This window comes from Gracilinanus agilis, chromosome 2 (genome assembly GCF_016433145.1).
Source record: "Gracilinanus agilis isolate LMUSP501 chromosome 2, AgileGrace, whole genome shotgun sequence".
Lineage (NCBI taxonomy): Eukaryota > Metazoa > Chordata > Mammalia > Didelphimorphia > Didelphidae > Gracilinanus > Gracilinanus agilis.
Genome location: NC_058131.1, coordinates 651,735,163 through 651,748,980, shown reverse-complemented (window position 1 = coordinate 651,748,980; position 13,818 = coordinate 651,735,163). Strand labels below are relative to the sequence as shown.

Here is a 13,818-nt window from a genome sequence, read left to right as displayed (position 1 = left end):
ATATGTATGTGTATGTGATTACATATATACACCTACACTCTTTATTTTCAAAAGCTGAAATAATGTAGTGAGGAGACTAATTAATCCTTGAGTGTGAGGTGAAGAAAGTATATCAGTGAGCATAGTCAATAAAAAAACAACTACAAGTCTTTTAAACTGAACACCCAGGAATCACTGGTACTCACTTAGCTACAGAGGCAATTTGTATGATTTATAGGCATCAAAAAAAGAAAGAAAGAAAACTGAAGGATTAAGAATAACCTTTTATAGATTTTCAAAAAGAAACCTGATGGACTATGGAGTCTAAAGAATATAGTCTGAAATACGTTGATGAATAAGAAAAAATTGAAATAAAATTAAATCTAGTCATACCTATTCTAAATCAAGATGGATGTGGTTTAAATGGACAACCTGAAAAATCCCATCTCTCCAAAATGAGACAGTATACGGGATTACAAATGCAAGATTATATACACAATTATATTAAGTTAAGCCAGTTCATATAATACACCCAGAAATTCAAACAGCATATTGGTGGGGGCGATAATAGGGGCGAATCGAGGAAGAAAGAATCCACGCTGACTGAGGAGTCTCACTCATTCCAATCCACGGAATCCTGTCCTTTTTCCATTGTGGTCAGTGGTCTCTGCATAGGAGTCAATGATGCTATATATGAAAGGATAAAGCTTAACATCTGGTCCTGAGCTCGAGCAGCTTTTGCATTCTTCATTGTAATATCGGAGCAGCAGCTTATAAACTTGTCCTAGAAAGTAAAGAGCCCAATATTTAACATAAAATAAAGGTAAGAATGTATAGAAGAAAAACTTCCAAAAGGATCCTCTCAGTTTTATTAACACATAAAGAATAATATCCTATAATTTGGCTCTAAGAAATATATCTTTTCATATGCCTGGAGGACAATCTTATAAAAAATAAACAAGACATTTAAAAACCTAATTTGTCTTTATCTCACCACCTCATGTACAAAGGTAGCCAAGCACACACAGACAGCTTTTTCCTTGTGCCACATGGCGTTAGATGGTACAAGCTATAACAAGTGGCCTGGCAGGCACAGAGTAAGCACTTAGTTTGTGCTTACTGACTGAATGCCTGACCATTCCCTAGTCATTCCACTTCTGAATGACAGAGGAAAGCTTGTGTAGTTAACCTGGAAAAAAAAATCTATAAACCATAAGCATTCTGATGCACTCGATATGTAGGAGTCAGTTGATATCTTCCTATCTGCATTTGGCTAACTTGCCACTTTTTCCTGTTAGTTTTGACAAATGTGAAAGGGAGAATAAAGAGTCCCATCACATTCAGGGCCCTTTAAGAATGATCAGCCATGCTACATTCATTCAATATGTCATGGACCAAAGAGTCATATTAGTGAATAAAAATATTGCAAACAAAACCCCCAAACCAGAACTTTCACACCTCCTCTTGCCCAAATAAATTCTTTCCTTTCCTGCCTGTGACGTCTGTCCAGGCTTAGCAAACATCTCTTCTAATAGAGAGCCAGGATTACCCTGTACTTACCAACAGTCTGTCCCCTTTCGGTGAGGAAGGTGTGCATGCTATAAATGTCTCTCATCAACTCGGAATCCCCAAAGGTAAAATAAGCCACATCTCGCTCAGCTGCAGCCGCCGCCAGTATTTGTATTAAGGCTTAAGCAAAGAGAAAATAATATCAATCACCAATCCACGGTATGACAATTTATATCAAGATAGTTCTAATTTTTTTTAATTAGCTACATCACAGGGAGTAAGCTACAACACTAGCTTGCAGTAACGTCTTCCTGCCCTACTATCCAGAATCACTTAAGATGATGAATTGTGCCGAATGTTGTGATTCTTCACATGTTTTCTTTAGGAACACAAAAGCAGTGCAATATAGTGATCACTGGGCTCAGAATCAGGAGGGCCTGGGGTTTGAAGCCTCTCTCTTTTACTTACCAGCTATGTGACCATGGACAAGTCTTGGGACCTGAGCCTCAGTATTCTCATTTGTAAAAGGAGGGGACTCACTTCATTATAAAATGTAGCAAATGCCCATGTTCAATGCCATGAAAATGTCTGCTATCATTCATTGTTAGAGTATTTCATGGTACAAGGCAACAAATAAAAAGGTTCAGTTCAGTTACAAAGCCAAGATGCTAAAACAACTGTCCTATTTCTAAACTAAATTACTCTCAAAGATTATTTTACTTTAAACTTAGCCACCAGCCTAACACTGACAAGAAAATTGGGTTTTCTTGGTCAGTAGTGGATTTAGTGAAAAGGTACTGATATGCTCATTAACCCTGCAAGAATTAAAGAAGTAAATCACTAAACTTCTAATAATATTCCCTTAAAATTTTTTAAACCCTATTTTACTTATGACTTGTTTTTCTTTTGTGAGCCTTTTCCACTTACTCCCTTGAGATTAAATTCTTTTGTGCTAAAGAAACCAATTAATCAAAAAATATTCAACAAAGGATCATGTCTGACAACATCTAGACTTTTTTTTTCTTTATGGTATCCCATCTTTCTGCTATGAGAGAGGTGGAATATTTCATTAGTTTTTCTCTGGAACCTTCACTAGTTTTTTCATTAATCAAATTTAGGCCCCTTTAGTGATCTTTTCATTTAATTTATAAGCCCTGCAGACATTGTTCTCTTGGTCCCACTTACTTCTCTCTGCGTCATGTTAAGTTTTCTAAAGCCAAAATCCTTTATAAAGTTAAAAAGCCTAATTGAGGATTCAAACTACTCCCAACACCTTATATACACTACAGTCCTCCTCCAATGTCTTACTGTAGCATAGAGGTTGACTCTGGGTTCCTAAAATCAGGAAAGCCCAGGCACCAGGTGCCGGAAGACTGCGAGCTAAACCAGTCAAGAATTTGCTTAGATAATTTCAAAGAAACCTCATTATGAAGGGATTGACAGCAAGGGGATGAGTTTTTTCGGCTATAGCAGTTCACCAAAACCATCAGCTAAGATTGACCATGTTAATAAAGGAAGCATCTACTCCAAAAAAATCACTGAGTCCTGAAGTAATGAAGTAACTTAAAACATTCAATAGGTTTTCAGTATATGTTGTCATGCTAGACACATGCCTTTGTCTTCAGGAAAGAGAAAAGAAATTTATATATTACAACTACGATAGAAGGATCTTTTAAAAAAACAACTAAGAAACTAAATATAATTCAATATATATCAGAGCAAGGAAGGAACCTCTGACATTTGATTATGACTAAAATTCTTTCACTATCAAAGAATATGATAAACTTCATCAATTAACATTTCTCAAGTATCTACAATGTGCTGGGTGCCATAACTGGAATCCATTAATCTCATAAGTGTTGTAGTAATTAATCTCAAGAGAGATGATGTTTTAATTAAAACTACTTAACCAACTTATCTATTAAAGCTTCAGTAAACTCATTTTTAAAGGTGCCAAATTAAACTAATCTACATATCAAAATTGAAGCTAATGAATCTCCATAGCCTGAAAATGATATATTATTTATTACCTTTTTAGTGGGAATTTGAAAATCTGACTAAACATAGGTCATTAATAAACAAAAGATCTTTATAGATCCTGCTCCCCAAGTAAGAGACAATTTTGAATTTCGTTTTATAGGAACATATATTTATTGTCCTTTTCCCTCCTCCCTGCTTTTAAACATATGAGGAAATAAAGTCATAGAGAGGTCACACACTTAGTAAATGACACAGCTAAGATTTGAGCCTAGATCCTCTAACTTCAAATCTATCAGCTTTTCTACTATGTACTTCATGTTGATTCTCAATGTATTATTCAAGAAAATAGGCAACTATCAAGAATGATTTAAATAGGTCAGCCTAACTGCTGTCCATTTCTATCCAGGTATAACTCGAACAATAATATACATAATTTTTAGAATATTAAATATTAATACATAAAAATCTCAACTTAATTTAAATATTATTAATTATATAGCATTATTAAGCACTTATTACAAAGTGCTTACATACTTTATCTCATTTGACCCTCACAACAACCTTAAGAGGCAGTTTGGTATACAAAAGATTAGCTCGGTAGTGCAGTGGATGGAACGCTGGGCCTGGAGTCAGGAAGACTCATCTTCCTGAATTCAAATCTGATCTCAGACACTTACTAGCTGTGTGACCCTGGGCAAGTCACTTAACCCTGTTTGCCTCTGTTTCCTCATTTGTAAAATGAGCTGGAAAAGCAAATCACTCTAGTGTCTTTGACAAGAAAACCCCAAACAAAGCCAGGAAGAGTCAGACACAACAGACATGCCTGAAAAGGCTGAATGAAAAACTACACATATCCTATAGAGTGGGGACAATCAAATGAGATATGTAGAACATTCCTAAGTCTTAAAAGTGCTATATGAATGTTAGCTAAAGTTAATGCAAATATCATTCTCACTTTACAGAGGAATAAAATGAGACTTACACTAACAACTTCTATTTCTGTATCACTTTAAGTCCTACAAAGAACCTGCCTCACAGTGTCTGAGACATCTGGTGCAACTATTATCATCTGTATTTTTTTTTACAGAAGAGGAAATTGAGACTCAAAGAGATTAAGTGATTTGCTCACATAGAGATGAAGTACCAGAGCTAAGATATTCTAATGTCAGGCCAAGTACATTTCCCACACATATCTCAACACAAAACATACTCAAGGATAGTTCTGTGTTGTGAGTCATTATAGAAACACAACTCAATTATAACTGAGTTGACTGAGGTGTTAAGCTTGAGTTTTAGAAGAAAATTACAAAAAAAGGTAAAAATATCTGCAATTTAAATATACATTATATATATATAAGTTCATCCATTGCCATAGGCACACCCCAAACATATTCAAAGGCTTTGATTAGTCATTTTCAAGCTTCAAAACAATAATCTTATTCCCCTGAATATATAAAAAATGTAAATTTATAAAAATGATATAAATTAGACTTTCAGAAAGAAAACTATTCCAAAAAAGTAATAATTGTTTAAAAGATTACTTTAAAATACTGTAATGTCCCTCGGACTTTCAATACCTAAAAAATTCCAAATCCCCATAGCTCCAAGGAGCTGCATATGGACATTTAAATGAATTCTGCTTGTCTAGTTGGGAAAGAGAATAGATCTGCAATATAACAAGGTTCTTGTGGTGTGTGGACTGGGTCCAAGAAATGATATAAAAGCATTAGAGTCTGACTTCAAACCTGTCTAAATGCCAAAGGAATTATTTAATTTGAACTGCAGGGAGTTGGGTTTTAATTTTCTCCTTGGCAGAAATTTTGAGCTGTAAAAAAACCAAACCAAACCAGACCAAACCAAAAAAAACAAGTCTACATGACTAACTAAAAAACAACTTGGTTTCTTTCTGCAATGAATGCCTTAAAACAAGAATGAAAAAAATAAAGGAAGATCAAAATGAGACTTTGTTTAAGAATATCAACATGTAGTCACTGATACTGAAAATAAATTCTGCCATACACTACAGTAATTTGATAATGTATGATTACTTAAATGATTCATCTGCATGCTGCCAGGCTTACAGGGTAAGTAAAAAAGCTGACTCTTGAAGGCTCCCCAAGACTGACTTGTAGTTTAGCCTGTTCTCAGATTTCCCTTTCTGTGACCTCAAAAACTCCAGACTCATTTGGATTGTAATATAGAAAATGGCAGCATGGAATTCCTGCAAAAGGTACCTTTTGCAGGAATTCCATGCTGCCATTTTCTATATTACAATCCAAATGAGTCTGGAGTTTTTGAGGTCACAGAAAGGGAAATCTGAGAACAGGCTAAACTACAAGTCAGTCTTGGGGAGCCTTCAAGAGTCAGCTTTTTTACTTACCCTGTAAGCCTGGCAGCATGCAGATGAATCATTTAAGTAATCATACATTATCAAATTACTGTAGTGTATGGCAGAATTTATTTTCAGTATCAGTGACTACATGTTGATATTCTTAAACAAAGTCTCATTTTGATCTTCCTTTATTTTTTTCATTCTTGTTTTAAGGCATTCATTGCAGAAAGAAACCAAGTTGTTTTTTAGTTAGTCATGTAGACTTGTTTTTTTTGGTTTGGTCTGGTTTGGTTTGGTTTTTTTACAGCTCAAAATTTNAAGGTACCTTTTGCAGGAATTCCATGCTGCCATTTTCTATATTATAGGATGCATTACTTAAAGATGATATAAGTAAAAAAATATGTATGTAAACACAGAGAAGTATGTTTATATGCATACTATACATCTTTATTTATACACATATCTGTACAAACACACATACACACATGCGTACTTATATGTGTGCCTATGTGATTTCTCTGTTTCATTATCCTTTACTATCTTTAATCTCCTATCTTTTTGACTAATCCTTTTTTTTAAACCCTTGACTTCTGTGTATTGGCTCCTTGGTGGAAGATTGGTAAGGGTGGGCAACGAGGGCCAAGTGACTTGCCCAGGGTCACACAGCTGGGAAGTGTCTGAAGCCGGATTTGAACCTAGGACTTCCCGTCTCTAGGCCTGACTCTCAATCCACTGAGCTACCCAGCTGCCCCTTTGACTAATCCTTTTTAACCCCACTTTTATTCCTCCCATCAAGTACTTTCAGTTGTGCCTCAAAGCTCAGTCAGTTTAGGGGTTACTGCAACATGGGTATCCCATCACTGATATAAACAACATGTTGTAAATTAAATTCTTAATTTCTCTGGTCAAATGTCATCGATCCATAAACGTGCGATCTTATTTCCCACTACTGTGCTTTGGCTCACAGTGTCCTTCCCATCTAAACTACCCCCCACCCCCTTTCAGTCTATCTTCAGTATCTTCAATACTTCAGCTCAAATTTTAACTTCTCCACAAACCCTTATCTGATGTCAGCAGCTCAGTTCCAGTCTAGTCTAAATAATTAGAATCTTGTTAGAGGGTCTTTAATTGTCATAAAGAAGACATACCAAAGAATAGCTTATTTATTTGTTTCCTGTATCCACCAATTAGGCCAAGCCACTAGTGAGCAGGACTCCTGTCTTGCTCCTATTTCTTCTGTCTCCCATTCCTAGTCCTTCATATGATAGACCAAAAATGCCTAACAAGTGCTTTTTGTTTGAATAAAATAGACATAAGATGTCCACTATATGGAAGAGCTACATGAATATGGCTCCTCTAACAAAGGAGAGTCAAAAAACAGAAACAGCGCCCCCGACTTTAGAATCTGGGTTTTGCCACTAGGCATTCATGAGGTTGGCCAAGTCTCTGAGACTAAGTTTACTCATTTATAAATTGAGAGAGTTAGATTAGATGGTCTCCAAGGTCCTGTCCGATTCCAAATTCAAAAACCTAAAATAAAAATTTTGGTTAGTGATTTTAGGATCCCCCCAAAACCTTTTAAAATCAATATTCTTCAACAACTTCTAGCCATGAACTTTTCTCCTTCCAGTTTTGAAGGCCTATGATAAAATGCTGAAGATATAATTTCCAAAATACACCAAAACCTCTTTGTGAGATAACTATGTTGTGGCAGTGCTGTTCATGAGACAGTATCTCTTCTTGTTAGAGTGAGTACCATAAAACACTCCCAGAAAACCCAGGATCCAACATCGAACTAAAGAATCCATCTTCCTCCACCTTCTCAAAGTCTTTCTGGTTTTACTTGCCATGAAATGATTACCACAAGGTAATGTGCACTTGGAGGTGGGAAAAATAGGATGATATATAAGGAAAAGGAGTGAAATGAACTGTTAAAGGATTCCATTTTAGACATGCATCCACAGTTTTTAAACACAGTTGAAGGTTATTTTTAAATTCAAATAACTTTTATTGTCCCTCTCCCTAGTCACTTAGTCTTTTGCTCACAAATAAATACATAACTCTTGAATCTACCATTTTCTCTATTAAGAGGCTACTCAATGTGATTGAATTAAACTCAGGTAATACATTGTCTTCTTCAGTATGTAATTCACAGTTAGATGGTGTGTGATCAAGTCTGCAAGAAACACTTGTCACCTTTCTCCATAATCAATTTCTCCAACATTTTGAGATATTATTTTAAAAAAATGATTAAAATTAGAGAAGCTATTTTTGGATGTTCTGTGTTTCTTTTTAAAATTTTTGTGGCCTTCCATTAAAAAAATTATATTTTTCCAACTGATTCTTCCTGCCCCTCCAATCTAGAACCACACATTTTTTTAAAGACTCAAATAACATTACTCACAAAAACCTAATTTCCCTGTTAATTTTTGCTAGGACCATAAGTAAAATAAATATTTCTTACTATAAATGTAATATCTTTGCATACAAAGATATATACATGTTTTGAGCTATATTAAAAATAGACCTGTAAAATACCAAACTGCCACCAAGCGGTATTAAATAAAATTGCTCAGTACTAAGAAATCCCTTGATGTTGAAGAATCTGGTATCTTTAATTGAAACACTGGAAGGCAAACAGCTCTCTTTGGTCAGAACAATACTGAACATAAAGAATATAGTATAAAGGCTGTGTATACACACACACACACACACACACATATGTATGTATATATCTACACATTTTCACAATTATCAATGGGTTTTAGTTATAGTTTTAGTTATAAAAAAACCAAAAGCAGCTCATTAGCCAAATACAGTCAGTCTCTGCTGACTACTGAAAAGTTTTACATTTCAAATGAACAGTAAGCAATTCACTTTTATGAGAATATTCTACTTAACTTATCAAGTTGTGATTCTAAATAAATTCTGAAATAAATAGATAACTGTCCTAATCAACATTTTTCTTAGGGCTTAAAAAAAATTCTAAGTATTTCTTGAGTAGTAGATTTCATGATATGCGCTTCTGAAATGAGTACACCTGCTTAGAAGTAATAAATCATGGTTTTCCCAAGTTAAAGTCACCTGAATGTTTCTGAACAAACTTTGGACTCTCCATATTTCAGTGTGAATGCTTTAAAATCTGCTTAAAGGAAGGCTTAGGCACATACGTTCTAATTTTGGAGTGGGTAGGAGAGCTACTTCATTTATTAGTTGACTTCTTAACATATCTAAAGATCTATGATTTCATCAGAGAGGGTTCTTGTTTCACGACTGCAAACTGCAACTGCTCGATGTCTTAATTGCCACAAAGCTGCATCAATTGCTTTGGCCTGAAAATATGATGTTTTTGGTGGCCAGTAGTCTTTCTTTCTTCTTTTTAGGAATACACAAGTGCCAGTTCATGAGACCATGTTCAAAGGCTATCCTGAACTTGTGAATGCTTGTATTCTACTAATATACCCTTCAGGAGACCAGAGCAACCTTTTCACTAGGACAAGATACTGGAGGAAAGATTTTAGGAGACCTTTGTGGGATAATGGGACTAAAGGCAGAAAGGAAAGAAATTTTAAAGCAAAATAACAATGCTAATTAATAAATAATTATTAGGGAAACAGTACTGTACTAGTTATTATGGGAAATTTACAAGTTATTATAAAGCATAACTCATACTAATGGGGAGAGAAGATTAACACATACACAAGAATAACAACATGAAAGTATTAATGTGTGGAATCATGTGGTACAGACTATAACTCCATTAAGAATTCAGAGACAGGGAAGCCCAACAAGGGTTGGGAGTCAAGGGAAATTTCATAGTGGAAGTAGAACCTCAGGTGTGCCCTGAAGGAGAGAGAGAATTTAGAGAGATGCAGGAAATAGATAAGGGCATTCTAGGCAAGGGGAATACAAAAGAAGATACACAGTCAGGAATGAACATGGAACATTCATGGGACAGTGAGGAACACATCTTTGAGCAGAAAGTGTGTATTAGAGTTGTAGAGGGAAAATGATGGATGAATGACATAAATGTGAGAGAAAATAGACAAAATAATTTAAATTTAAGAGTTAGAAATTATACACATATAAACCAGGCAGACAGGAAGACAGACAGCACTTTGTTTACAAAGAAGTTTCCATAAAAAACTTCTTAATAGAGAAGTAACATGTTGAAAACAGTGTTTAAAACAAATTAGTCTGGGGGCAGCTGGGTAGCTCAGTGTATTGAGAGCCAGGCCTAGAGACGGGAGGTCCTGGGTTCAAACCCGGCCTCAGCCACTTCCCAGCTGTGTGACCCTGGGCAAGTCACTTGACCCCCATTGCCCGCCCTTACCACTCTTCCACCTAGGAGCCAATACACAGAAGTTAAGAGTTTAAAAACAAACAAACAAAAAAAAAAACAAATTAGTCTGACTCTAATCCAAAGGACAGGTTAGAGAGATAAAAGACAGCTAAAAGCTTATTTGCTAAGGTCATCAAAGCTTTGACTAAAGTTTGTCAAGGGAAAGAAGAGGAAGGGATGGGTACAAGGGACAATGAGATAGAAGTTAGTAATTGTTGAGTTACTATATATGAGTAGGGAGATGAATGTATCAAAAAGTTCCAATTTGGCTTAAATTTATGATAACAAATTTATACTGAATTGAGATATTAATTAATTCACTTGAAGATTATACAACAGACAGCAGCAATTAAGAATGAGTTTTTATGCAAATATATAAAACTTCTTGAGTTGACAATAAAATATAACTAAAGCCCATGGCAGATCTAGATTTGGGGATTGATGACATAAACCTGGTCGTCTATTTACTTAGAGCAAAACAAAACAAAAAAAAGTATTTGTCATAAAATCAATAAGTTCAAAATAGAAAAATAGGCTCCCTAAAACAAACTCAGGAAGATAAAAAATAAATCAGATAGACTGGAAATCAGAAATTACATTTTTCACTTTCAAAAAGTAAGCAAAATTACTGTTTTTGAAATATTGCTGAACTTTAAAAGTTATCAGTTAACACACAAAAAATCATATTTGCAAGGATCACAGGATTTTGAGGTGACAGATCAAGTTAAGAATAAGAATAATTATAGGATACAGAGATCATTCAACCTATTTGTAGCCAAAAGAGATGTAGGTAAATCTCACTACAATCAATATAACAAAGGACTAAATGACATTATTCCCACATGCTGGTAAACAGGCCACATTATAACGATTTTTTCAAATAGCCTAGTTAAAAAAAAAATACTTTCACTGGTGCTCATCCTATAAAAGATAACTTTAAAAGGAAACTGAGTCACTTTGACTCCCCTTCTCACTCTGTTTCCATCTACGTAATCGAATACTTTGCCACAGAATCTCAGAACCTAACACTTAGACGGAGCCTGGTCTCAAAACCTAGCTGGTCCATCCCATGCCTGAACAAAACTTCTACTCAGACCTGTTAAGATGTCATGCAGCTTTTGACAAAAAAAAACCTCTGGTTATGGGAAAGCTTTTGCCTTTTGAGGAAACCTAATCAACTTTCGTATAGCTCAGATTGTCAGAAAGTTGATCTTGATATCAAGTCTAAATGCACTTCTTTGCGAGCGCTAAAAGACTGCCTGCCTTTTGATCCAGCCATACTACTGCTGGGTTTATACCTCAAAGAGATCATAAGGAAAAAGACTTGTTCAAAAATACTTATAGCCGTGCTCTTTGTGGTGGCAAAAAACTGGAAAACAAGGGTATGCCCTTCAATTGGAGAATGGCTGAACAAATTGTGATATATGCTGGTGATGGAATACTATTGTGCTCAAAGGAATAATAAACTGGAGGAATTCCATGTGAACTGGAAAGACCTCCAGGAACTGATGCAGAGTAAAAGAAGCAGATGCAGGAGAACATTATACACAGAGACGGATATACTGTGGTAAAATCAAATGTAATGGACTCAGTACTAGCAGCAATGCAATGACCTAGGACAGTTCTGAGGGATTTATGGTAAAGAACACTACCCACATTCAGAGGAAGAACAGCAGGAGAGGAAACACAGAAAAAAAAACTGCCTGAACACATGGATGAATGGGGATATAATTAGGGATACTGACTCAAAATGAGCACCCTAGTGCAAATATCAATAAAATGGAAATAGGTCTTGATCAATGACACATGTAAACCCAGTGAATTTGTGTGTTGGCTTTGGGAGGGGGTGGGAGGAGAGGAGGGATAGAACATGAATCCTGTAACCATGGAAAAATGCTCCAAATTAATTAAATAAAAGATAGTGTTAAAAAATAATAATAAATGCACTTCTTTGCATCTTCCATATATACTCCTAGTTCTGCAATTTGAGGGATTCAGAACAAATCAAATATTGTCTCCATATAATGACCATTCAGATGCTAAGAGATACCTCTCATGTCCTCTGAAGAGTGAGTGGAAGGAAATGGGACTGTTTAGGTTAGACAAGAGAAAGTTTAGGGTGCCAAGTATTGTGAGGAAACCATTGAGGCTTATTTTGAATATGGCCACATGAGGCAGATGTATTAAAGGATTAGACAAGACAGTTTTAAAAGCTTGATTAATCTTATATCATGGTAGGAAATGATGACGATAAACTTGTACCTGCTATAATATCTCTTATCATATTCAGACCTTTCCTTTCAACCTATGGGGCCTGATCAACCAACCCCTGGGTCCCAAATTCTTGCTGGTTCTGAACTCACACCACTTCAAAAGGGAACCCTTACATCTACAAAGACAGATGGCTGGGAGGATTCAAATGAGGTATCTGTCACAATCTAATGAGCTTCCCTCCATTCCCTGAGGTGTTTCCTGGCTCCAGTCATGCAAAACCACTGAGCACTCCCTGCACAGGACTTACTTACACTGCCTTCTCTCCCAATCCTCCTGTCTAAAATCAATGAGTTTTCCCAATGCTATTCTCTTTGCAATCATGTCCAGATACAGAAACTGGGCCAGTGCATCAAGGTTCAGTTCAAATGTCCTCTTTTCTATCATGTCTTCTATATTTATTCAAGTTAGTTGTTTTGTCTCCCTCCTCTGAACTTCCAAAGATCCTGGGTTCAATAATTTTTTTTAGTTATTAAAATTAGTTAAAAAGTTAAAATTAATTTTAATACATCTGCCTCACATGGTCATATTCAAATGGTCGTCTTAGAATCAATACTATGTATTGGCTTCAAGGGAAAAGAGTGGTAAGGGCTAGGTAAAGGGGGTTAAGTGACTTGTCCAGGGTCACAAAGCTGGGAAGTGCCTAAGGCCAGATTTGAACCCAGGACCTCCCATCTCTAGGCCTGGCTCTCAATCCACTGAACCACCCAGCTGTCCCCTGTGTTCACCACTTTTAAGGCGTTTGTTACAATGAATGTTACCATCACACATAATAGACTACAGGGACATGGGGCTTGCACATATGAGCTTTTTGTGTCCTTCACCAGATTGTTTCTTAAGAGCCAGGATTATGTCTTATTCATCAAAGCTATCAATATATAGTTGTTGAATGAATTTCTTGCTTAAACCAATGATCAGTTTGAGCAATTATTCTATTACACAGAAAACAGATAATCCATTCACATTGGATTTTTCACTTGAAAGATCTGTTGTAATGAGATCAATAATGTACTATAAAACATCTACTAGGACAAATTTTTGATTCAATCCAAAAAAGCATTTATTTAGGAATATATAAAGATAGAAATCATAGTCCCTGACCTTAGAAAGCATACATTCTCCAGAAGAGAGAGAGGAGAAAAGCCACTTGAAAAACTTCTTGAAAAGTACAGTGACACGATCTAATTTGCCACTTTAAGAATACAAACTTAGTAAAAACTTATATAGAAAACTAGTTGGAGAGGAAAGAGACAAAAAGTAGAGAGAATATGTCAAGGGCTTTTTCACTAGTCCAGAAGAAAGACTGGAGGCCAGGATAGTAATTAAGAGGTTATATTATTAATGGTTCAGACAAGAAGTGATAAGAGCCTAAACTATGGAGGTCTTATCAAGTTTGCCTCTACAA

The 13,818-nt window shown here is 35.6% G+C and overlaps 1 protein-coding gene across 1 annotated transcript in view; it reads right to left on the bottom strand.

Annotated features, from left to right (window-relative positions):
- Positions 1–250: 250 nt before the first annotated feature.
- The window catches only part of PARG (poly(ADP-ribose) glycohydrolase), a 141,098-nt gene continuing 127,530 nt past the window's right edge, over positions 251–13,818 (bottom strand). Inside the window, exons 17-18 of the mRNA XM_044665770.1 lie at positions 1,540–1,668; positions 251–763 (exon numbers count right to left, since the gene is read on the bottom strand). Coding sequence (XP_044521705.1) covers positions 597–763; positions 1,540–1,668 — 296 coding nt within the window. The 3' untranslated portion in view covers positions 251–596. The remainder of the gene's footprint in view (positions 764–1,539; positions 1,669–13,818) is intronic.